Source organism: Curcuma longa, chromosome 11, assembly GCF_044706935.1.
Source record: "Curcuma longa cultivar G26 ecotype Majalengka, Jawa Barat chromosome 11, ITB_CL_G26_1.1, whole genome shotgun sequence".
Taxonomy (NCBI): Eukaryota; Viridiplantae; Streptophyta; class Magnoliopsida; order Zingiberales; family Zingiberaceae; genus Curcuma; species Curcuma longa.
The window spans coordinates 16356897-16384369 of record NC_133871.1 but is presented as its reverse complement, the minus strand read 5'-3'; the positions used below and the strand labels follow the sequence as shown (position 1 = coordinate 16384369).

The following is a 27473-nucleotide window of genomic DNA, read 5'->3' as shown; positions in this document are numbered from 1 at the left end:
ACACTAGTTTGGCATGTAAGTCGAGCAATTAGTGATTTAACTAAACGTGATGAGTAACGATTAACGAAGTCCACCTAATAATTACATTGTCTTGCCTTAACCTAAAGGCAATTCCTGTCATTTTTTCATGACTAATTTACTTCCATTTGGTAAGTCTTACTAATCTATACTCGAAGATAACAAAGGGACAATAGGCTCAATTTGTTTTTCGTGTGGATAGATAACAACATATCATATATACTTGAAGATGAACTTGACTAATGGACATTTTGACAAAGGGTGAAATAATGATTTGGGAAAATAGATGATAACTATTTTCTTTATCACTTGTATGTCTACTTTGTTCTTGAGACATGATTTAAAGGATGGGAGGCTCAATCAACCTTACTAACTAGAATGAAATATCTTGATAATGTAGTTTAATTCTTTATCAATCTAAGTGGTCATATGTCGACTAGAGATACTATTCTATCAATATTTCTAAGGCTATGATAGAGTGATTCTATAATATAGATGGGACGACAACATTCTAGAGTTGATTGTTATATATACTAATCTACATGTATAATAATATTAAAATGTTTAGATACTTTTTTGTCATTTTATCTGTTGTTTAAAAAAGGTTGAGAATGTTAAGTTTACCAATTTGTATAACCATACTTGATAGTGAAAGGATTGATCTATGCCTATATATCAAAGTCGAAATTGACAACTGTTGGGCACATATAGAAGCAATTTGTTTGACCGCTTCTATATGTTGCTTTTTGGAGCAGTTAAGATCGCTCTAAAGATTGCATACGAGATAAAAAAAAAGGGGCGATTAAGACCGCATCTCATAGTATTTTCACAATTAATTCGATCTCTGTTCCCGTCATCCATCAGATTAATTACACTATATAACATCATCTTGACACATCAGCATCATAAACCTTATCATCATCCTAGCACATCCACGTCATAAACCCTAGCATCGATCATCCTGCCGCATCCACTTCATAAATCGCCTTTGATTTTGTTTAAAGATATAATTTTTAGTTTAGTTTTCGCAGAGTGACAATTTTTTTTAAGTCTTAATGGTGATAAATTTTCAATCGATCATGGTTTGTGTTGGATGGTAGATCATGGTTTATATTGTGTAAGATGAAATTTTATTTATTGATATTTGTCATTTTGTCCAAATTATTTTGTATTATTCTTCAAGTTTGTTGGTTTATTTTGTGTATTACAGCATTGTCTATGATATAAACTTTATTTTCACATTTCCGCCTCTTACTTGAATAATATCAAGGATTTCTCGTAATTAAGGCCATTAGCATATATGATTTTTTTAAAATCCTTTTATTTATTTGAAATTTTATATTTAGGAATTATATTTTATATTTGTTGAATTCTTTGAAATTTGTATGTGTTTGTCTACTAAGTTTATTTAATTTTGATAAATCTTATCAATGGATAAACTTTTAGAAATTATTGAACATGATCAAATCATGCAAACAGAATAGATGTCTGCCTCACATGGCGATCTTTGTTGCAAATGCATAAACTCATTGGGTGATCGAGAGACAGTACATGAATATATGATGATAAATGGTATCTTACAAGATTATTGCATCTTAAATTTTTATGGAGAAATTTTTGAAGTATCGAGCCATGAACCAATTATGGTACAAGAAATGTTACATGGCGTATTTGGAATGCATGAAGGATATACAAGTAATGAAAATTATATTGGTGTTATTAGTGCTGATGGAATCAAAATATCTTCACAATGGTATGATATTGTCCACTTTAGACCTAAGCCCTCATGACTTTATTCTTGGGCTCTCCCTAAAAGGTCTTGTACCAATGGGGATACTTTTCATCATTTTAACCCCATGATCTTTTCCATGTGCTTTAGACGTGGAACTATATTTGCACCCTTGCAACCCAACAAATATTATCTGTTGAATACAAATTCTACTATTTTAATTTTATTATGCACATTTATAAATATTTAATTTATTATAAATTTTATTTATAATATATCTAATATATTTTAATTATAATTATATTTATATATTATTTAACTAATTTAAAAATATATATCATAGAATATTTATACATATATGGGAATAATATAGTAATTCTAAATATTAAATTCTTATAATATTATATTTTTAATTAAGTGTTATTGTCTGTTTTATATTAGTAATATATTTTATCCTAATTGTGTGTGATTTTATAATATTTTTAAAATATATTTATATATCAGAATAATTATGTAATAAATATTAAAAATAAAAATCATAATAATTATAAATATGAAAAATTAACTTATTAAATATAAATGAATATAAATGAAATATTAATTTTAAATATAATAATTATCAAAAAATAATTATTAAACTAAAATATATGCCGATAATTAAATTATGAATAAATGAATAAAAATAAATAGAATATTCTAAGAAATATTTTTTTATATGAAATGGTGTGAATGGATTGAAACTGAAATAATATTTAGTGTTGAAATTGTATTATTTTAGTGTTAAAATGATATCAAATTTGATCACGTCGATTGGAGATGAACTAATTTACTTCCCTCTCTTACAGTCCCGCCCATAAATTTCACATTCCCGCTGTCGATTCATCTCCCTCCCTCCCCGCCCGTAACTTTATCTTACACTCCCGCCTCATATCCTCAACAATTCTTGCCATTGCTTTCACGATTAGCAATCGGAAACAACTCTTCTCTGCAAGCTGTTCCAGGTATGCAACCAGGAGAGTCCAACTTTCTGCACCGTTTATTAACTATTTCTATAAAATATATATATTCACAAGTGATTAATAACCGCGTCTAACATTCAAGTTTCTGCATGCCTTCTACAAGTCGTATTTCCGAATCGGTTCTGGACCACTTCTAGAGAAAGCATTCACAAGCGGTTAATATATATCCGCTCCTAAAGGTATGCATCAGAAGCGGCTGAATGGACTAAACCATCGGTTAGGTTTACCATTGTTCATGTGTCGAAGGGGGGCGGGGGTGCTTAATTTGTTTGAACGATCACATTCGTGTAGCGACTATATGTGGGAAACTGCACAAGTAATAGACCGCCTTCTATTTGGGAAACTCATCGAATGATACTTCAAACTATATATATATCTGTTTGCTCTGCTTCCGTACGTGTCGCTTTGATTTTCAAGCTGTTAGTTCTTGTTCTATTTGCAAAGTCTGAATTCATTTCCCATTTTACCATCTAAATTTATTAAATTACAAAATTTAACTACTCAACTTTTGCAAACCATCGCAATTAGCTACTGATGTATACGTACTTCGACTTAATAAAGAAGACATTTTAAAATTTTAGGGGGTGAAGTATAATTTAACATGGTAAATTTGAAATTTTTTTTCAACAATTTTATCACAGATTTCTACGAGAATAATAAACCACAAGTATAAAATTACAAAAAACCAAACAAAATTTAAATGAATGTGACAGAAGTAATTTAATAAATTTGAAGATTTCTAATAATATGATTGTAGATCATTTCGTATGGTCGAGGGATAAAATTTCATATACCTATCTCAAATAATTAGTATTAATACGACTTTAATGACGATGATCGTATTTAATTACAATGAAAATGATTTTAAATAATAAAGTTATGATTTTAAATATACATATTACTTCCACCTACTTTATAAAATAACAATAAACTGCAACTTAACCCTTCTCGTCGAATTTCATATATATATATATATATATATATATATATATAACTTAATAATTTTACTTTACAATCAGAATAAATGATTTTTTTATTTTTTAAAAAATAGGGAAAAAAAAGAGGTCGAGGAGGAGGAAGAATGATAGTGGGCGGTGGGTGCAGTAGCAGTTGGAGGATTTTTATTGAATGGACTTCACGTGTGCACGAGGCGAGCTCAGCTGCCTTCTTCCATGCGATTGCAATCTCACTGTGCCACCATACAATCATTCATGGACGTGGGGGCGATCCCCAGCATTAAATACTTGTGGGCACTTCCCAACCCCCCTTCCAATCAAATCCTTATGCCCCTTCGTACTTAGCTGCTCCTTCTCGAACACCAAACCAAACTCCTCCCCCTCCTCCGGCGACGCTATTACTATTGTGCGACATACCATAACCTCTTTCTTGGAAGGAAGCAGTAGTAGAAGAAGAAGCAGCAGCAGCAGCACATGGACGACCAATCGCTGACTACATCGCTCGCACTTTTCCTGTTGCTCATATTGCTCATCTCCAAGACTTGCAGGAACAGAGCAAGTAGGGATGCAAGGTGCCGCCTCCCAGCCGGCTCCGGCGGCTGGCCTCTCGTAGGAGAGACACTCCACTTTGTCTCCTCCGCCTATTCCCCCCGCCCAGAGCGGTTCATGGACAAGCGCCGCCGACTGTACGTCATTGATTCATTAAAAAAATCAAACATTGGCAGACGAGATACGTATCAGTTAACTCTCTATTGTTACTGCTGCAGGTACGGGAAGGTGTTCCGGTCGCACCTGTTTGGGAGCCCGACGATTGTGTCGACGGACGCGGAGGTGAGCCGGTGCGTGCTGCAGAGCGACGCGAGGGCGTTCGTGCCGTGGTACCCCAAGTCTCTGATGGAGCTTATGGGCCAGTCCTCCATCCTTCTCATCAACGGCAGCCTCCAGCGCCGCATCCACGGCCTCATCGGCGGCTTCTTCAAGTCCGCCGAGTTGAAAGCTCAGATCACCCGCGACATGCACCGCTACGTGCTCCACTCCATGGTCAACTGGCGCCACCACCACCGCATCCTTGTCCAAGACCAGACCAAAAATGTGAGTTACGTTGCGTTCCTCTCCCCTCCCCCACGTGCAAACTCGTGGCGCCACATGGTACGCCTAAAAATAAATAAACAAAATCATGCTAATTCTCTGGATGAAATCATGAAACAGATTGTGTTCCAAATTCTAGTCAGAGCATTGATCGGACTCGGCCCGGGGAAGGAGATGCAATTCCTGAAGCAACAGTTCGGAGAATTCATCGCCGGCTTGATGTCTCTGCCGGTGAAGCTGCCCGGTAGCAGGCTCTATCGATCGCTGCAAGCGAAGAAGCGGATGGCGATGCTGATTAAGAGAATCATCGCAGAGAAAAGAGACGAGCGGGCTGACGGTGGCCGGAATCAGCGCCGCCCACACGACTCCGTCGATGTGTTGATCGACGACGCCAGCGATGAGTTGACCAACGACCTCATCTCCGACAACATGATAGATCTCATGATCCCAGCGGAGGACTCTGTGCCCGTTCTTATTACTCTCGCAGTCAAGTACCTCAGTGAATGTCCTCTTGCTCTCCAACACTTGGAGGTAATAATACGTATAGAAATTATAATATTAACGCAAGACGATCAATTGCTGATTGTTTGCTGCTAATTAATCGATCCTCAGGAGGAAAATATGGAGCTGAAGAAGAGAAGAGGCGTAGAAGAACTGCAGTGGAACGACTACATGTCTCTATCTTTTACACAAGATGTAAGTTTTTGTCCGGTACGCGTGAATGAAATCTGATATGATGTTGCCAATTAATGTATGAGAGAGCAGGTGATCACGGAGACACTGCGGATGGGGAACATAATAAGCGGGATCATGAGGAAGGCCGTGAAGGATGTGGAGATAAAGGGGCACCTCATACCCAAAGGATGGTGCGTATTGACCTACTTTCGATCAGTTCATCTCGACGAGAACCACTACGAGGAGGCCTACGAGTTCAATCCGTGGAGATGGAAGGTAAAGTTTGATCTGATCTCAGGGGATACTGATTCGTCACCTACCTGCCTCTCCTTTTGGGTGTCGGAGCTGGTCAACTTCACGATGCATGCCTCAATGGCCTTTCCTTTTGTTTATGTTTTATTTGTAGATGGATTACTAGATAGAGATCTCCATGTTTATGCTTATTAGTACTGTTTATCTTATCTGAGTGCAAGCTTCTTCGTTCATCTCTTTGCCCCACAGGACAAGGACATGAGTTCGTGTAGCTTTACTCCTTTTGGAGGTGGGCAAAGGCTGTGCCCTGGGCTGGATCTCGCCAGGCTGGAAGCTGCCATCTTTCTTCATCACTTGGTCACCAACTTCACGTAAGATAAGATTAACTCATTAACAGCCTCTTTCTGTTTCTCTCGTTTGTTCTTGTGCATTTGCTACACGTGGTGTGGCTCTGCCACGGAGTGAGTCACAAATAGTGTTGAGTTCAAGTATGTACAGTGTACACAGGGCATGGTAGATTACAGTCCATGTCGGCACATGCAGTTCACACGTGTGGGAGTGTCGCAGTCTGCATTGCAACAGGGAGGATGAAAGTCTGAATCTAATTTAGCTTCGTGACCACAGGTGGGTGGCAGAGGAGGACCACATTGTGAATTTTCCAACTGTGAGGATGAAGAGGGGAATGCCCATCAGAGTAAGAAGGAAGAGCTGAAGAAGGCACAGAAAAGGGGTCGATCTGCATTTGCACACAAGAGCAAGAGCAAGAGCTATGCGATGAGACCTGTAGCTGGACCACGCCTCTGTCAAATTGAGCTGGGACCTCACAGTGAAGATCCAATAGGGTATACAGATAGATACATATACTTTATGTGAATAGAATAATAAATGAGATGCATAAATTATGAATAGGGGGCCATATCACAGACATAGCTAGGATTGCAATACCCAAGACAGAGAAATAAATAGCTGGAAGGAAAGGGAGGAGCGAGGGCTTTGTGTTTGACCATGCAAAGGGCTTTTGGGAAAGCAAGGAAAGGAGGGAGTATGCAGGGCCTAGAGTAAGGGCTAACAGAGCTAGCGAGAGCTTCATTGAGAATTCCGAGTCTTGGTGATCTGATGGTGATGGTGATGCCGCTGACAAAGTGGGGGGAGAGGACAATGAATTGAAGTGGGGTTGCTTTCGTGCAGTGGGGAGTGTGGCAATTCAAGGCAAGGGCATCGACCGTACACTCTTCCTTCCACCTTGGTTGCTGCTAAGCCTCCCTACAGGAAAGATAGAGGGAGCAGAGATGCTGCAAAGTCCAAGTGCCTTTTTTTTTCTTTTCTATACTTTTTTGTACTATAATCTCTTCAGACCCCTGTTGCCTTTTGTGGTTTTGATCTTGGGGTTTCACTGGTTCCTCTTACGGGATATGCTACAGATATTCATATAAATATAAAAATTACTTCAAGGCAACAAATTTGACGAAGGAGCATTCATTTTTAAACTAGTACAAAAACATGTACTATACGAGTTGTGTTATGTTACAAATGCTAGCTTTTATCGTCTGAATAAATAATCATTTTTTAAAGATTTAAAACATGTGTATAATAATTTTAGTTAAAATATTATGTTTTATTTTATTTTAGTTAAAATATAAATTATTTTATTTTATTTTTAATTAAATAATCTAAAAATTAATTATGTAATTTTGTTCATAATCCAACAATTTTAATTAAATTTATATGTTTATATTTAATATTTGTTTTAAAAAATAATTTATTTTTTAACATAAGAAAATTATAACTCATGTACTATTTTTGTTAAAATTGTAGATGCGCGTGTAAATTGGTTAGGCGGTCAATTAAATTTTTTTAGAGAATGCAATAGTTTAAATATACTTATGATTTGAGAAACGGTAAACTTGATTGAAAAAAAAAGTAAGTCTTCTTTTAATGACAAATTAAAAAGAATATCAAAATTATTCATTTGATATTTATCCAACTATTGAATGATAATTGAAGATGATCACCATGCCTCGCTTTTCCTAAAATAATTCCTCTAATTTTGTAATTAATTATAAAATCAATTTCTGAACTTAAAAAACAACTTTATCAAGCACATATCGAAAACAAAAAAGTAAATCATCCATCAGGGTAGATCAACAACTGATACGGTGAGTAACAAAAATGTATATTGAACAAATATACTTGAAAAGCTAGGCAAGTAAACCATGTTAAAGAGATGAGACTGAATTAAAAAAATCAATATTTGTGTCATGTTTCTGAACCATGTTAAACAATGTATGTAGAGCGAGAATCAATATATTTTTTTTAAAAAAGGACAAAATCAAGCATCGTGTCGAACACAAATTAAATTTACATGTCAATTTTTTTTCTCTATCCGACATTTATTATTATGATTACAAACTAAGACCGTACTACAAATAAAATCAATAACATTTTTGTTAAGCTCGTGATCGCTACAAATCTTTTTCCTTCTTTTTCTTTTATTTTTCGTAGACAAGACTCAAAAATACCTAGTGGAGTCGGAAAATAACGACAAAACAATATCTAATCATGCACCAGATAAATAATTAATATAATGCATATATATCATTATTGCACATCACATTAATTGTTAGATATATATATGTGGAATTTTTGTCTCGTACTAAATAAGATTTCTAACTATTGATTAAAGCTAAGACTCCCATAACTTGTGACATCTCTATTGGAGATACATCCCTTTCATAAGATGGCAGAAATCTAATCATAAGAAATTTTCTAGCATTTTTCATGAAAACATATTACACGTGGGATTCAATGATGTAGTTTCATTACAAATTAAAACACAATTACAAAACGATTCAATCAATCAAGATAATGAAAATGACTTTGGAGACTTTTACAATTTAAGCGATCGATCCACTCGATTTGTTCTTCTTGTTTTCTTTTCTTTCCTTTTTTTCTAGCACAATATGATGTCTTTTTCATGTGTTAGAAATAATAGTCAATAAGAGCGTACGCAATATAATTTAGCCAGCTAAGCCAACAGTAGTCATACAGCCGATCGATCCACATGCATGCTGGCTAAATCTAATTGCACATGTATACATCTGCACCTACCATCGGCACGGCAACAGTAGTGAGGATACGGGATGATTTCTCACACTAGGAATCTCCATACATAATTTATTTTTACAAAATATATATATTAATTACAAATAACTAATTAACTAATATTTTGTTATTATATATATTTATATATATATATATATATATATATATATAACTCATTGCAATTATTAGGGAGCAAAAATTTAATTAAACTGAATAAATTGATCGAATTTAAAAAATTAATTTAGTTATTTTAGAATGTTGATTATTTTTTTTAAAAAATAATTAATTTGATTCGATTTGGATTTTAAAATTTTTTATTTAATTAAATCAAATAAATTAAATTAATTAAAATAAAAAATTATAAATTTCTAAGTAAGTAAATTTATAAATCCTTAACTAGTTGAAATTTTTTTTATAATATTTAAAAATTTTATTTATTTTGATTAGTTAAAAGAATTAACTTTTTTTATCAGTTCGATTTATTCAATTTTTATTTAAAAATTTAATCAGTTCAATTAATTAAAAAAATTTAATTTACTTCTATTTTAATTAATTTAATTTGATTTGATTTGAATTAATTTTAATCGAATATTTAATCCTCCTCGCAGTCGGTCCCCAAATTTGAACACTAGCTCGATTGTGCTTATATATAGCCTTTATTGTATTTTATCCTTTATTGATTTTTTTTTATCATCACGTACGAATGGGTTTTTGCACAGTAAATAAAGTCACAATATATATTTTTTAATTAAGATCATTTCAAATAAATTTTAATCTTATAATTTTCTTCTACTTAATTGGTTTAAAAATAAAGGCTTACAGTAATTATAAACTAATTGAATTATAATTTTAAAGCAATATGTTGTAAAATATGATAAATATTTGGTTATACATTTTAATTAATTTATCGTCTGACTCTAGCTAGTGATATAGGATTTAGGGTTTAGCATGTTTATAAATATATACAGCCGGTTAATTAATATCGTTCAATATATATATAATTAGATAATTAGGAGCGAAATTCAATGTTTTTACAAGGGGTTGGAGAAGTAAAAGTAATGTTGATTGAATTAATCTATCAGACAAAGTGGAACCAATTATCTATGATGAATATAATGCGTACGTACAATTATCATTGCAGAATGGCGTCATCCATTCACGTGTAAGAAAATCAAATTAAATCATGAATTGAAGAGTGTTGGACCATGCATTTTTATTTTTTAGGCAGGCTCCCCGATCGAGTAGGCGTAGCGTCCGATCCATTAGTACATAACAAAAATCGACGACTCGATCGGCGTGTTAGGTTAGGTTGTCAAGCATCAAATTAAGTCTCCTACCAATACCATCTATATATATATCCTTATTAAACCACACCGGCCACCCGATGGATTCGTTAGCGATTCGATTCATAATAGTTGGTCCATCCCAATGTCCTTTGAGATATTGGTGGTGGCTGGGCGAGCGGAGCTGATCAGTGGTCCGACCCTGCTGGTACCAATACACGTCTGACAACACTTCATGGCCAAGGACCCCAGCTCCTTGACTTAATTCTCCATCGCTAGCTAGCTACCTGTTGGACTTGGATGGATCATGGATGGATGGAAGATCAGTCTGGTCTGGTCTGATCTGTGTTATATATATTAACTCGAAGACTACAAGTCAAATTGGCGTGGTAGAAACGATTCATTCTATAAAATAAAAAAAAAGAAATTAAGTGAGGATCAGGGAGCGACCAGTTCATCTGCTGGTTGGATTTTTAAATATGGGCGTCAAGTGTGTTTCACAACCAACCAATCAATCAATCATGGACCACTTGTATTTTTCTGTTACCATGCATCCAAATAAAATAGCAGACATAAATTCATTAACAGTACCAAAGTTGATCTAATTAACCGACCCTAATAGTAAAGTGGATTCTCCTCCTGAGTGAGAGAGAGAGACAAGACGCTAAAAAATTCAACGACGAGATGCCTTTCCGCATGCAGTTAAAACTAATGCAAAAAGGGGGGAAGCACCTCACCTCGGAGTTGAGCACTGGACCAGGACCCCCCATGGCTCGCAAGTCAAAAAGGGTAGTCAGAGACGCAAAGTTTTACCCACCCCTGCCCTGGCCTGGCCGCTTTCTTTCAATTATCCAACTATGTCCGATCGATCGATTCGAGACCTTAATTCAAGACTGGAGCTAGCCTTACCCTACCAAACTGGCCGGACGAGCTAGGCTGAAAACATTCGTTCCCTCATGATACAAAGCTTTACCAGGAAGGGTCATGTGTGAGAGAGAGGTATTCTATCACGTCAAGCCCCCACCAGATTGTGACATGATGCGAGTTGGAAACAATCATTGGGAGGTTGATTTCGCAGTAGTTTAGTGTGAAAAGGTAAGTTGGAATTGGAATCATATCGTGCATGAATGTGGCAGATCTAGATTTCTAATGAAGGACAAACTAAGGACATCCACTATTTTCTTGGAACCTCTCATTTGCTGAGCACCAGGCTCAACTACTGACGACAACTTTTGTGTTTGAGGGGGGAAATTGGTGTAACATCCTTCAAGGATGTCACATCGATCGATCGAGTGCCTGCCTTCCTTTTATCTTTTGATCCATTTTGATCCCCGATCTTATCATAAGAATGACCAACCGACATGGCTGTAAAGTTTAATGAAGGCATCAAATTCATTAAGCCTTGCTCCTTAAAAGTTAAACTTAGCCAGAACAATGACGCAATGTGGGGGAGGGAGATCTACACGCACACACGTACAGTTTCAGCTCCCGGAAGGCTTATAATGCTCTTCTTCTACTTGGGTTGGAAAAGGGGTAAAGCCCTCGATCGATAAGCAATGCTGTCTCAGCCATGGTCGATCATTGGATTCGACCGAGAGCAGGTGGCTGGTCTCTCTCAGAACTCAGGAGGTGCCCGCAGCTAGCCTTAATGATACTAATCCCTTAATCCATGACAGATCCGCAATAGATTCTAATCATTTCTTAATTAGTTTTATACCCACAAATTTTTTCTTTTAAATTCTGTTTTTCTTTTTGGGTCGGAATCGGAATATATCAATGAGAACTATAGCCTAGATCGAGCTTCTTTCTTCGCTAAAGATTATTTATTGATTGTAAAGAAAATGGGAACTCGTAGCTGTTATAAAGGAAGATAAAAAAAAAACTCTTTTTTTTCTTCTCATATCTCCAAGCTATAATTGTTAAAATACGCTTAAATACTGAAAGATCCCCTACTTTACTTAAAAGCATTAGCATGGGCTTAATTCTTTTATTGGGATTAGACTCCCTCTAGTCTTGGGCTTTCTTTAACATGGTAGATAAGATATCTGCCTTTTCGTCTCGCATATCTAAACAAGGGTTTTTATAATATATTTTACTTAAAGAGGTGATGTACTCGACCTAATTAATCAAACTCTTGACTTTTGAATTAGATTAAGCTTTGATTGGGCTTTCACAATAGTTTTATATATGTTAATTTCTTTATGATATCATATTTTAAGAATTCAAACGAGTATCTAAGGTCATATTGGATGGGGGTGGGTTTCTACTCCAATTTTGGATGGAAAATGAGATGAATCATTCTATTCTAGCTACTCGTTCATGGTTAAATCTTCTTGTTCTTTATACCTCACATAATTAAATATGAGTATTATGTTATCATTATAAACAAATTAAGATAAATAAGATGGGTGGATGTACTAACACACATATATAAATATAAAAGGAGGGGTGACATAATCATCTCAAGGAATTACCCATCCCGTAGCTGATTCCTCCATAGTTTAAGAGGTGGAATGCCTTATTCCACCACTACTAATTATATATATTATTACTTGTTTATTTTAAATTTAAAATAAGATGGTCGTATAAAATGAGGTTGACAAATGACAGGTCAATATGTATATCAACTAAAGAAACAGATATAGAAGGTTGGGAACATTAGTCAAGCTCAATTGTAAGCCTCTAAATCTAGTCAAATTGGATTGGCCGATCGAACAAATTGAGCGAACTCAAAGGGACTAGAGGACCGGGCGAGAGGAAGGTACTGAGAAATTGAACTAAAAGGGACTCGAGGACCAGGCGGCGGCAGAAAAGACGGATGCGAAGACGCTTCGGTGGCGGTTTGTCTCCAAGTGGAGTGGAGTCCCTCGATCGGCGACGCCCGCGCATGAGGTCGAACGGCAGGGTCGACCCTTGAGATAAGTAAGAAGTAATCATTAATGTTATTTAATATTTTTTAAAATTTAACTAAAATATAATGTTGTTTCACAATTATAATTTCCTCCTTTTTTTTTTATTATTTGTATTGACAACGAGGTATATAAAAACGGAGGAGGGTAGTTTCATGGTAATCAATAATTCTGTATCATAATAGATACCGACTGAATTGTGTTCTTAGGAAATTAGGTTGATGACGTTGACTTGCCGACATGCAATTGGACTTTGAATTCTTTAATTGAATAAATAAATAATACTTTTATGAATAAAAAGACCAAGAAGTTTGAAATCTTGAATACCTACTTCCCCTTCATTAGTCATAAGATTATATTGACTTGAGAGAATATACATTAGAATATTCTTTACGACCTTGTACTGTTTTCAAAATTGGAATCAATCTTAAGTCACAATTTTCAGACTGAATCACATGAGAATCTGTTTCTTCAACTTTGTTTAATATCACTGCGCTACGCCTGAATAGATTTGAAATTTTCCTTCCTCAGTCTTTTTAAAATTGCAGAATGAACTACACGATCATTTAATTTGTTTTATATTTGTCATACAATTGTTAGATTCTGCCATACGATATGAATTCTATTCTATTCTAGAACCTTAATAAGGCATGCACATAATATCAAACAACTGCAAAACAATTAATGCATGATCATGAAGAACCATTTGTACATTTTCTTTTTATTCCTTTATATACACGACCAAAATAAAGTAACTTTAAAAGATGAACACATTTCTAAAAGACAAAATTTGAATAGAAAGGTAGACCACAATTTAATTGATTCCAAGAGGCGACGATGATGCTTGCAACTTCCATTCTTGTATGGCTGAATGCACTGCGACATTACGAATTATGTATTTATGAGAAAGCCTTTGTTTGGTCACAGGAGATGTATCATATTGCTCAAGCCATGCTTTAATAGCCCTGTACTCGTATGTGTAACCATCAGCAGCAACATAGGGATCATCCATCACTTCCTGCATTCAGACAGACATCAAAATTTGTTCTGCAAATTATTGGCCAGAAAAAGGAGCTAGGGGAAAAAAAAGCAAGAAAATTTTAGTTTTACCTGTAGTATGGGACAGAGATAATGCTTGAAGTATCCATTTCCCTCGTTTAGTAAATTCTGAAGCTCTGGTAAAATTTCCAAATTGAGATCAGGTCGATCCCTGCATTTCAATTGTGTACACCGCAGAGCGAGTTTAGCTAAACTCTCAGCCTCAGCAAGGGGCCAATCTGTGATTGATTTGTCGAGCACACGAGTGAAGTTTCCTTCTTTGATTGCTTTCTCCATGCTCATTATCAATCCGTTTGGATGCTTCCCTGTCAGCAGTTGTAGCGCAATCATGCCCCAGGCATAGATATCCGACTTGGGGCGGATCGTACCTGTCCTTTTATATTCTGGATCCATGTAGAAGAATGTACCAGCAAGAACAGTTTCTTTGTATTCTGTAAGACCATCGGGCACCACTTCCGAGAGGAGTTTAGCTAGTCCGACATCTCCAATCTTGCTCACGTAGTTGCTATCCAACAAAATGTTCCCTGGCTTAAGATCACGGTGAACTATAGGCTCAGGCTTGTTGCCGTGCAGAAAAGAGAGTCCGAGAGCTACTTCATAAAGAATACGGAACCGGATAGTCCAAGGAAGCGGATTCTTGCCATGGCCAAATAGTACATCTTCTAAGCTTCCATTTTCCATGTATTCATACACTAGACAACCATTCTCAGGGCAGACTCCAAGGAGTGAAACCATGTGACGATGTTGAAGTCGGCTAAGAATTTCTACCTGCACAAGTTTGAAATTATATATATACATAGTTACATCTATTCTATTCCCTCTGTCAAATAGGCCAATAGTGTTTTACGATTAACATTTACCTCTCTAAGAAACTGTTCTCTCTTGTCTCGTTTATCATTAAGAAGAACCTTGACTGCTGCAGAGGTATGATCGAGAGTGCACTTGTAGACACTCCCACAACTTCCCGCTCCTATTTTCTTGTCTTCAGAAAAGTTATCAGTAGCCACTTCTATTTCATCCTTGGAATATCTTCGGCACCATTTGCTGTTTGAGAAATCTATTATTTCTGATTTCTGAAAAGACACCTTGGCAGTTGCGAGTTCTGCATTCTGTCTTTCTAGGGCCTCTTGCACAAGTGAAGCTAATTGCTGAGCTTCCTCAACTTCTTTCACAGCTTTCAAATGTTTTGCACTTTCTTCCGCAGCAATTTTTTTCAATCTTTTCTCCCTCTCTAACACATCCTTCACTTTCCTTTCAGCTAAAGAACATTCGGTGTAAAGTAATTGAACCTGCACAAAATAAGGTACTAGATTTTTGAGGAAACAAAAGTCAGGTAATAAAAGAAGTGATGAAACAACAAGAGAATCTGTGTTGAGTGGTTTCGAGAGGAAAAGAAAACACCAATGGAAAAAGTGATAATGGAGGAGCAAAAGTTTCATCCAGAAACAAAAAAATTGACAAAATAAGAAGGTACTACGATACAATGAAAATCCCAGCCTTGATATATAAGGGGCTTGACATCTTGATCATATAACTATCAAAACTAATACGCATTGCCACAAGCACAAAGGCAACATGTGTTTCATATGCATCATCGGTTCCTTGTATGGAAAATAATCTAATATGAAGCACCTAACACAGATCCAGCTTTAGTCAAAATAGAAAGAAACTTTTCGAAACCTTTGTCTTTGCATGAAACAAGTCGTCGCAAACTTGATGATACTTGGCAAGAGTGCTTTGTAACTCCTTCCTTAGCTTTGATACTTCAGCTGAAGATTCACCCTGGAGATTGTTTTAGACAAGGATCATTAATTCAGCACGTAGCATGCATCATCGTTTAATACAAGCATAAATTCAAATAAGCTCTAATCACATAATTATATAGTCTGTGTCAAAGAGAGAGAGAGAGAACCTTTTTCGTCGAGTGGAAGACCATAAAAGGCATGCCTTTAATATAGTCCAGAAAACCAAATTTCTTTTGAGTAGGAACTTCTACTATTTCATCACTTAATTCTCCTTCATCATGTAGTTCACTAAATTGCGAAGTTTCAGAATATGTACTGAGGAATGACTTCTGGTCGCTGGTGGGATAAGAATGCAAGCCAACACCTGTCAACGGTGATTTTAAGGCTTTATGGTCATCTTCGGCACAATACATGCAAACCAACGCTATTCATCAAGGCAAGAAATCCTATTGCCTACCTCTCCGACCAAGTAACTTGCGACTGATGGCTTCTACATGGGTACTACAGTTAGCATCTGCAATAAGCAGTATTACAAAAGTCATGTATGCTTGTAGGTAAGCAAGAATATGTCAAAATATCATTTCTTCAATAGGCTTTTATGTATACCATCTGCCGGGAGTTGGCTAGCAAATTTCACTACGAGCTTGAATCGAGACACAACGAAAAAGTTGCAAGAATTGGATGAGTGTTTTAGGACTGTCGTTGGCACATCCTTCAGTATCCTATGAAGTTGCAAGCAATAAGAATTGTTCAGTGAAGGCCTATAACTGATGGAGAATTGTATGAGGTGTCTGATGAAAAAGATCTAGACCTTCTCAACCAATTTGATGAAGATCCCAAGACCATGTTCTTAGTTCCCGAGTCCGAAGCATATTTCAGTAGAGCGGAAGCAGGGTCTTCTCCTTCCAGAACAACAGTGTCTATCTGTAGAAAAAGTTGCCATTTTTAAACCACTGGGGAAGGATGTTCAAAGGAAAGACAAGGAGCGGCACAGGTCTCACGTTATTTGTACCGCAAAGCGGTCTGAACTCGAGGAACACTCGCTGGGCGATCAATTTCTGGTCCTGCACGTACATTTCCACCACGTCTTTCCCCACGCAGTCCACAGGAACCAGTTCTCCCGCTGGGAAAGGGAAAAAAAATCACACCTTTGTTCTAGAGTTTGAAGGAATAAAGAGAGGAGGAGAAGGGCGCTTACACGGAGACGGAATGGAAGCGATGGCGGGGATGACATGAACGAGGACGACGCGGTGGGCGTGGGGAACAAGGTACTTGGCGGCCCAACGGACCGCGCGTCGGCTACGACGGCCGCCGCTGAGTCCGCCGCAAACAGCCACCGCCACCGCCGCCTCTGAGGTTCCGTCGCCAGCGTAGGGCGCCATCACAGCGATGCTCGGAAGAGGTGCGTGGATTGGGGGCGGAACTGAGTTTAGAAAAGGAGTCACGAGAAGCAATTGACTTGGAAATGTTGGATACCCAAGTCAACGTCTTCACTGCAGCGGAAACTTCGCTTGGGTTCTTGGAAGATAAGAAGGAACGTGGCTTGACAGATACAGTGGGCTAAACAAATATAAATGCTACAAGTATTTAGAAATTCGGGAGACTAATAGTTTTTCACACGTACTTTTTCATTAAACTTAAATATGCTTAAAATTATATGAAAACTCTTTATCTAATTATTAGTACGGTTGGAAGAATTTAGGTGTCTTAAATTGATTTTAAAAATTTTAATTAAGGAGTCACAAATCAAATTAATCCATTATGTAAATCTTTCAACTGAAATAGTTCGGATAAATCCATTATGTTCTCAAGTAACTGTATGAACATGTTAGTATGTTACTCTCAAATAACCGCTTACCGGAAGCTTCTCTTTGCTTCTTGGCATTTTTTTTTAATAAAAATTATTTATCTCATTAATCATCTCAATAAATCTAAATTTGTTAAAATTTTGTATTCCGAATTTTATTTTGTTTAACTTTTTTTATCAAAATAAAAATATATAATTAAATATTATTAAAAAAAAATTATATGTGAATCCTTATTGTTCCGGACTGATACTGCGATTTGATAAGTCAACATGATATAACAGTGGAGATAATGAATATTGAGTGTCTTGGTAAGATGGAAGACGTCAAAGATATCTGTAATACTTCAACGAAGAGTCATACCTGTTTTTCTATTTATTGCATGCCACATGTATATAGAAGAGTATCTAAGGGACCAAGTCTTACACTTTTGTGATTGTTTGTATGTTTGTTCGTGATGTCATACTTAAAAATATTCGTAATAACCGTGAGTGTAGAAATTTCTACAGGATGATTAGATTGTGAATAAATCATGAAGTCTGCCTCTTTTGAAATTAGGATGATTGAGTCAATGAAGGAGTCGAGAAGGTTGTGTTCTCTGCAATCAAGATATTGAGTTGATCAAGGAGCCGATGAAATTGCACCCTCTAAAATTGGAGTGAGAAAATTGACCATGATAACTGAAACATTCAACCAGACAAGGATACGACTAACGTGGCCGAACGAATAAATACTCTATGTTGTCTTAAAATACGTACAATGAAAAACAGTGATTAATTGACCATGGAAGGCGCCTGATCCACTGATTTATTACATCAAGGACAAGGTATCAAAGATTCAAAGTCATACGTATAAAAATCATTTTTAAAAAATTGGTTAAATACTATGCCAGACTCAAATATTTATTCGGTCAAATATATCAGTCAAATTGGCATACATATCCACCCGTTAAATTATGCATTTATTAAAATATAAATTTAGATAATAAATAAGATAAAAATTATATTACATTAACAAATTCAATTTTATTATAAAAATTACCAATATATATTTAAATACTGATAGATATAAATAAAACCATTAGTACATATAAAATAAATATTAATTTTTAAAAATGTTTTTATTAGTAGACTATGAGAGAAAAAAATATGTTATTCTCTCAAAACTTTAAGAGGATTTTTTTTTTTACATTTTAAGATCAATTTTTTAATTAAAATAACTGGTTAGTCGATAAATTTTCACATAATCTATCGGCCCCATTGATTTTGTACATGCGCCCAAGAGCTAATTTGACTTATAGTAATATTCAATTCTGATTTTTTTTTCCAGTTTGGTTGTTTTTATTAAATTTATGATTAAAATTAAATACCTACAGATCAAATATTTAATATTTAAAAACTAAAAGTCATTTAGGCTCTATTTATTTCTTTCCTATACAACAATTTAATAGAAAACTATTTTTTTTAAAAAAAATTCTGTTTTGTCGCTTGAATCTGATAAAAAAACTTATTTAAATTATTTTTTAGTGTTTAGGGTATAAATGTTTTTTTCTTTTTCAAGTAGAGGCAATCAGGTGAGCCATTTCATTGGGCTAATCAGATAAATGAGTAGGAGAGCCTAAGTACCTTGTTGTGTTTGCTCGATTAACTTGGACATGGCATGGCCGACTAAACTGGGCCACTTAGCAGGATACACACCCGATTAGATTAATTTGCTTGATAAAATCGATTGCTTTGTTTGACTCATCCAAACTCTTTGATATATCATCCATTTTTATCAACATGTTTGAGTTGGACGACCCAGTACTCGACAGTATTCATAGTTAATGACTTAAGGTTTCTGTTTACTGATATGTTTCTCCTAATGTTTTAATTTGTTACTTAGCTTGATTATATATATATACTCACCGTTATAACTTTTCTATGTAATTGTGATGGGATTATTAATTCAGCTAGGCAATTAATTAACATCACAAGCGGACCAACCAATATTATTGCTATATCCAGGTATCAATCATATCAAATTCCGTTGCTCCTTAATTGTCTCCCTTGTGTAAAGCTTGATTTAGAACTGCAACAATAGAAACGGAGGAACTAAAAGGTATTTAACCATTATAAATAATACTTAATGCGTGAGTCTTAATGGAAAACTGGTGACTGCAACAGATTCCCACCCACCAATTTAGGCATATGCATCACTGAAGCTAATTAATGCTCCTTCACATCGATCGGAGAAGGTCAATATAAATCCTTCGTATTGATATGGCACATGTATAACTGAAGCTAGCTAATGATCCTTCAATATTGGTGCTGTTGTATGCGCCGTCATAATTCTGTACCGTAATGTTGAAATATTCTTTAGTTTCTGAAGGGAAGGGTTTCGTAGAATTTGCAAGTTTGCAGGGTGGGTATTGTGCATAATGGTTTATCACCCATGCTTGAACCATACATAATAGTTCCCGGCCATGCTGAAACTGAATCTGATTATTGAGTGGAAGTGCAGCATGCTGAAATGCTGTGCAGTAAATGTCTGCACCGCTGCTGCTTATAGAGCTGCTCGACGATATCAGTGAATGTATGCACAATTACTGCTTGAGGTTGCTGGGAAAGTATTGCTGCTAGCTTGATATTGCTGAAATTGCTACTTGCTGGGATTTCCCATTTCTACATTGCTGAGGCACTTGTGCATGAGCTGGGAAATACACAAGTGCAGATCGCTGAATTGCTTGCTGGAAACTACATTGTTAAGTTGTTTGTGGCTCGCTGCAGTTAGCACAAAATATTGAGCGTGAATTGTGCCCTGTTTGTTGAACTATAAGTTAAATAGTTTCTAAGTTGGATCTGATCATTGGAGCTCTGAATTCTGGAACCCAGCTGGAAAGTTGTCAAATAGTATAAAAGCTGAATTGTCATGGTCGAATAAAAACTGTCGTTCTTTACTAGTTTTGTATAAAGTTCTGGAAGGAAGGGCTAGCTTAAAGAGTGATACTTGTTATTAGGGAGTTTGAGTTCTCTCTGGAGAAAATGTTCGGGCTGCACTTGTAAATATCTCTCTCTACTATTTATAGACGTTCACTTGCTTTCTGGAAAACAGTACAGAAAAAGAAAGGTTTGATGTTATCTTGAGTTATGCTTAATTTATGGAGAGTCAAGATCGGATCCATCTTGAGCTATGCGTTATCTGGTTGCCCTTCCATCCCCCCAACTTGTGTTTTAGCCTTGCTTGGAAGAAGCGCCTAAATGTCAGCAAATTAAATCTCTCCACAAGTGTGAGTGTGTGACCAGATAGATAGATTCTGCCTGCCCATTTTAAGTCTCACTGCGCTGTGTGCTTAGATAGCAGAGTCCCGGAACCAATTCCTTCCGGGACATTTGAAGGCATGACAAGTAGGATCAACAAGCTTTCGCCTCCATGAGCATAACAGACACTACAAAACAAAACATACCTAGCGACGGAATTTTTCCGTCGCTATTCCGTCTCTAAGCTAGGTTAGCGACGGAACAGAGACGGAATTAACCCGTCGCGTAAAAATTGGTCGTTGACGTCAGCTTAGCGACATAATTTTTATTCCGTCTCTACAATTAGCGACGACTTATTAATACTCCGTCTCTAACTTTAGCGACGTCTAAAATTTCCGTCGCTATCATTTAGAGACGGATTTTTAAAGTTCCGTCTCTAAAGTTAGAGACGGAATATTAAAATTCCGTCTCTAATATTAATTTTTCGGCGCCGAACTCATACTGGTCATTAGGTTACTTAGAGACGGATAATTATTTATCCGTCGCTAGATAGCGACGGATATTTAAACTTCCGTCGCTATCTAACGACGGAAGTTTAAATATCCGTCGCTATATAGCGACGGAAGTTTAAATTTCCGTCGCTAGCTAGCGACGGATCTTTAATATTCCGTCGCTAGCTTTTATTAAATTTTTAAAAAAATTTTACCGTATCACATTTCCAGTGTCCCTGTTTACATATCATCAAATACATTTCTAAATTGTTCCTGTTTACATATCGTAATTCAAATTACAAAATAAACACTGCATAACAACATACTATTTACAAATTTCATTAATACATAATAAAATCCGTCACATATCAAAATACAATTCATAACAAAATAAAACATCACATGTCTATAGAATTTTTTTGTGTCTAAGTCATCACATTTTGAGTACAACACAGGTTTAACTGTGAAAAACAGACATCACTTGAACTAGGACATCACCAAAGTTGAAACAAAGTTGACACAGACAATGACGAGATCACCAAAAACTTGAGGATTTTGCTCTTGAGATTAAGGCAGCAACTTCATGATTCGAACCTGCAGTTGTAAAAGAATGAACCTGAGTTATTATTGTCAAATAAACAATAAATCTGCATATACATAAAAAAGAAAGGTAAATTGGTTTGACAGAAGTATGTGTTGGTATGACAGCCATTGCCCAGGAAAAAAAGCACAGAAATGCAGTTAATCGCTGCACTTCAACTAAGATGCAGGAGACTAGAATAAAGATGCCCACAATCAGATGCTATAGGAACTGAACTGCCGAATCTCCCGTCTGTTTTTAAGCCTTAATTCTTGCCTTACAAGAGCTGCACTAAACAAATGGAGTGAAGCATAAAAATGTGTACACAAGGTTCTAAAAAAGCATTGGAGCTCCTGCACTTCAACTAAGATAGAGTGTACACAAGGTTCTAAAAAAATGTGTGTAGCTAAGCATAAAAAAGATGCCTTCATCGCTGCACTTCCAGGATATGAAACTTTTTTTTTAGGATTACATACATAGTTAATAATGAAAGAATGGTTTAATTGCACTTGCCAAATACTCAGGAAAACCATTGGAGTACCAATTCACTAAGATTAACCAAGCAAAATACTCCTACAATTGCGAAAAAACTAATCACTAAGATAGGTGCCACACAATTAACATTCGCCACAGGAAGTAGTTAAACTTTTCAACAGCGATGAAGCAATAGAACATGCATACTTTAAGCAATAGAATAAAGCAATAGAACCTGCAGTTGAGGATTCGAACCTGCATACTAAAAGTAACAGAATAAAGCAAAAGAACATGCATACTAAAAGTAACAGAATAAAACAATACAACATGCATACTTGAAGTAGGATATATGGCCCCTCTTAGATACAACTGTAACAAGTAGGAAAGAGCAACTAACCGGTCTTTGTATCTTTGTACATATCAAGATCAACACCCTCAAGCTGGCTAATAACCATATTACAAGATACAAAAATACAATGATATAAAATTACGTAAAAAATTCTACTTACCTTGCAGGCAACTACTGATCAGGGGCATTAGGATCCTGAGTTTCATCGTTTATGAAGTCTGCGTACGATTGAGTACAACCAGGTGGGAGTGGCGGTACACTCATGCTCTGTATCAATGCCCTCATCTCCACTAGTTGTTGATCGTGTGACCTATGCTGCGCCTCTAATGCGGTCAGACGATTCTTTAAATCTTGATTTTCTTCTCTTAGCGATGTCACCTCAGAAGAGGATCCACTGGGACGACCTCTGGCTCTGGGAGCCAACTCACGATCATACATCACTCTCGCCTGCGACCCTAAACCGTAGAGGGTGGAACTCTTTTTCCTCCCACCCACCACATCATAGTAAATCTCATTTATTTGGTCGGTTGAGAGAGTCTGTCTCTCACCTCCCTCAACAGCAGGCTGAGACGCCTGCTCAAATCTGGCATTCAATTCAGCCTGTTATAAATAAGATAACATAACAATTATTAAAATCATATTTATTATAATGTAATGTTAAATAAAGTAAAAATTCATTATCTTATACCTTAATTGCCTGCGAGCGCCTATCGACAAATGTGCCATCTTTGGACTTATGTGTTTTCGAAAATATCTCCCAACAAGTAGGAGGTCGCTGTAACTCATGCTCCTGCGTAAAAAAATACAATTCAGTCAAAATCAAATAATTACTAATACAAATGAATCTTGATTATAAACTTACTAAGTCCAATGTGTGCTCTACAATCGATCGGGATCCAGCTGTATGCTTTGAGGATCCAGTGCTAGGGCCTGCCAGCTCGGTATTTCTATTGGTGCGAGCGGTCGAGAGATATTCCAATTAGCCTTTTAGGCCTTATTATTGCACTACTATTCCTTAGCTTGCTGCTAGAGTGATATATGCTTCATTGCGTATGGTTGCCCATTTGCACAGTATGAAAGCTAAATTCGCAAGCTTTCATTGTTGAATTTGACAGAAAATATGTGATCATTCACGTCATTGCTAGCGCTGATGACACGATGTTTGAAATTTTCTTTTGTTGGAATAAATGGAACTTTTTTTTTTTGATAATCCAGGTACTACGGTAAGTTGTCATCGTATGATCCATCCATCCATGCATCGCATTTGTTTAATTTTTCCTTCAGCATTCAAACTCAACCAAACTGAAAAATCAAAATCAGGGTGGATCGAACCATGGGAAATGAAATCGAAATGTACTTTACATGCCCAGAGAAGAGAAGAGGTCATCATGCATCCGCACATCTATGACTCTCATTGCGTACGTGCTTCAGCTAGCCAAAATGATCGACCATGATACGTACGTTTGCACATCCATGACTTATAATACATTTCAAGGATTTAGTTTTATCCATTCCTTCCTGACTTGTGTATCAGTCCACAGTCCTGATCTACTCCGATCCACCTAACTCTTACATATATGCTCCAAGTGAAAGTGATACCTTTTTTTTTAGCTTGAGTTTATTAACTTGAGAATTTAGATTTGTCAAATTTTATAATTGAGATGTCTAAATTTTATCAGGATTAACATTAATCCCGAAGATAGATGATTTTTTTCTAATTCATCTATTGAATAAATTTGGAACACTAGTATATGCATTTAAAAGGTCAAATCTAATTGCTACTAGTAGTTGTTAGGATTGATACGAGCTAAAGAGGGTAAATAGCTTCGATCACTTCGTCTCGATATTGAGTGCTTATCGTTTGAATACACAACAGAAGCTTGAAGCAAACATGATAGCATGACATAAACACAACGATTGTATTAATACATATACCATTCAGTAATTTAATTAGTGAAGGATAGATGATGAGGAGTTGCGTGTAGATTGATCCGAGCACGATCGAGTGGTCGTGAGCTTAAGCTTAATTGGATTGCTTTAAGTAGAAAAGAAAATTCGAAGGTGTGTTTTGTTTTGCCAATGGAAAATTAAATGCCCCTTTGTTTTGGCACCAACTAATACTCTTTTAATTTGACTTTGGCCTTAATTTGCCACATCATGCCCTCATACTATTACCATCAGTAATTAATTATCTGGATCTTACAGGTTCATTACCTGGATTGCATGGGACCCATCTGCCACAAGGCGCCTCTCCCATCCACGAGTAAGGCACCCGTAATTAATTAATATAAAGACACCGAACGAACACCAGTACAATCGATTCGATCAATTCCGCACCTCACTATCTAGATGCAGCTGTACATCCCGATGCGAGGGCTGAGCTTTTGAAGCCGTCGATGATTGGCTTTTAATTTGTATATCTTCTGCACTTATGGATTCAGTGGTACAACCTATATAGAACAGATCCTGTTCAAGTAAGGTCGTTTGTATATCTATATCTATAAAGACTTGAAGGTTGATTAATGTGATCAGACTTGAAGGTTGACTAATGTGAACAAACAAGTGTTACACTTTAGTCTTCGATCTCCCAGACGTTCAATATAATTGGGTCCCTAATCGTATATGCTGTTGCACAAACATCCTTTTCTCCCATTAAATATATTCGAGTTGAACAAGTCAATATATATAAACTTTCAACTACTATAATGGATGGCTTTGTTATAGTGCATGCGTAGACCCTAGAGTTGCAGCTCCATGACAGTTATCTACAGCCGGATGACGATGACAAAGTCAAATTAAATTTCTTTTTCTAATAATTAATACGAATGACTCAACTTAAACCCGGATTATTTTATCTTTGATCAATTTAGTTGTTTGAATCAAACAAAAAATGAGTCCATTTTGCCTGCCCAATTCTATCAATTTGAGTAATTTCCTATTTTTTTAAAAGGTTAAACGTACGATGCAATTAAGCTTTTGATTAAAAACATCAAATCAAATTCCTGATTTTATCCCATATAATTCGGATATATAGTTTGAGAAAAAAGTTAGACTAATGCGATTCCTCTCGTTTGGTTTCACACTATTCTTCCACAAAATATTCCAACTCGCAAAGACTTTTTTTTTTTTTGCATAAAAAACAAATTTAAAGATAAATGGAAATTAACAAGGATGGCTTTGGCTTTGGCTTTGGCTTTGGCTTTGACTTTGATTTAGCACGTCAACTAGAAGCTATGACTTCGATACTTACCAGCTGGCTATGTTTGATTAAAGTGAGCAATATTATAAATAGGTCCATTTACTCCACCAAATTTAACAGTATACTATCAGATGATGGCGGATAACTGGGATCATCTCACTGCCATCTCCTCCTTCCTCCTCGACAGCCCTAACACTCAATCTTCTTTTTCTGAGAACTTCGCCACCGTCGATGGACTATTGCCGTTCGACATCTCCGACGATCATGTAGCCTCGTTTGACAACGACTCATCATTGGTGGTGCAGGTCACCAAAGACAAAGAGGGGGAGGAAACAGTGGTCGGAGTCGATAGCCATGTTTCTCTTTCTCCTTCTACTTATGATCATCAGTTAATGTAAGTTTATATATATGTATACTGCTAATTATTAATTATTAATTATTAATTATTTCTGGAGGTATAGTAGCTTATTAATTATATAAGATTCTTATAGTGAACCCGGCCACGTTACTAACAAATTAAGGTGATTAATTCATGTGATGTGCATGATGCAGAAACAAGGATGTGAGAATCGGGGTTGGGTGCAAGATTGGATTCAAAATACAGTCGGAGTTGGAGATTTTGGACGACGGATTCAAGTGGAGAAAGTACGGGAAAAAAGAGAGTAAAAAACAATCCAAATCCTAGGAATTATTTCCATTGCTCGAGCGAGGGCTGTAGAGTGAAGAAGAGAGTGGAGCGAGATCCAGAAGACCCACGATTTGTGATGATTGTCTACGAAGGAGTGCACAACCACTCAAACTTCAATCCTCAGTAGTTTAGTTTCTGCATGTAGATCTAGTTATTTAAAATACTAAAGAAATCTATACTCATCGATATATATCTATATGTCATACTTTCTCAATTTTCTACAACAATTAATTAATCCTTCTTAATTTAATTTCTTTACGATCGATCGAGAACATAATCAAAAAGAATATACTGTGCGTATCAATATCATTCAGTTGTTTCATCTTCTATATATCATATATTTTCTATGTCTCTCTGTGTAATTCCACTCGATCGATCTTTAGGAAGGAAACATGTACAAATCGCTTTTAATTTGTTTTTAGAATTAATATTATTGTTTATGATCTGTTACATTGAGCATCCATAATGAACTGATCATTACAAATTAAAGGATCGAATCCAATCTGAATGGCAGATTCGTACGTGCAGATCAGATCGACTACTTACTTGTACGAGTAAGGGCTTCCCTCTTTGGTTCGCCAACCAAATAACTGAACTGCTTTATCTATTAATTAATTGTCATCGCACATCTTATTCAGGTAGGCAGTAGCTAGCTAGGCAGCCAGGCAGATGATGCATGGTGTGACCCCTCAACTCTTCAAAGAAAAGAGGAAAGATAAATTAGCAAACTGTGTAGTTGATCATGACATCGAAAGATATTATTTCAACTGGATCGAATTTAATTTTTATCTATTTTAATAATTTTATTCTAT

The 27473-nt window shown here is 36.1% G+C and overlaps 3 protein-coding genes across 3 annotated transcripts; 2 read left to right on the top strand and 1 right to left on the bottom strand.

The window, feature by feature from the left end:
• Positions 1–4121: 4121 nt before the first annotated feature.
• LOC141840503 (cytochrome P450 90D2-like) lies at positions 4122–7198 on the top strand. The gene is made up of 7 exons (XM_074728504.1): positions 4122–4408; positions 4490–4814; positions 4932–5342; positions 5424–5507; positions 5577–5762; positions 5988–6109; positions 6363–7198. The coding sequence occupies exons 1-7, from the start codon at positions 4197–4199 to the stop codon at positions 6448–6450; spliced, it is 1428 nt and encodes a 475-aa protein (XP_074584605.1). The 5' UTR covers positions 4122–4196; the 3' UTR covers positions 6451–7198.
• Positions 7199–13724: 6526 nt separating this feature from the next.
• Positions 13725–17239, bottom strand: LOC141837635 (U-box domain-containing protein 34-like). The gene is made up of 10 exons (XM_074725011.1): positions 17035–17239; positions 16838–16959; positions 16648–16760; positions 16443–16558; positions 16294–16350; positions 16004–16200; positions 15772–15873; positions 14952–15380; positions 14143–14859; positions 13725–14050 (listed from the first exon to the last, which is right to left on the bottom strand). The coding sequence occupies exons 1-10, from the start codon at positions 17216–17218 to the stop codon at positions 13847–13849; spliced, it is 2241 nt and encodes a 746-aa protein (XP_074581112.1). The 5' UTR covers positions 17219–17239; the 3' UTR covers positions 13725–13846.
• Positions 17240–26107: 8868 nt separating this feature from the next.
• Positions 26108–26658, top strand: LOC141837224 (uncharacterized). Its single transcript, XM_074724666.1, has 2 exons — positions 26108–26367; positions 26526–26658. Exons 1-2 carry the CDS (start codon positions 26108–26110, stop codon positions 26656–26658), a joined length of 393 nt encoding a protein of 130 aa, XP_074580767.1.
• Positions 26659–27473: the final 815 nt, after the last annotated feature.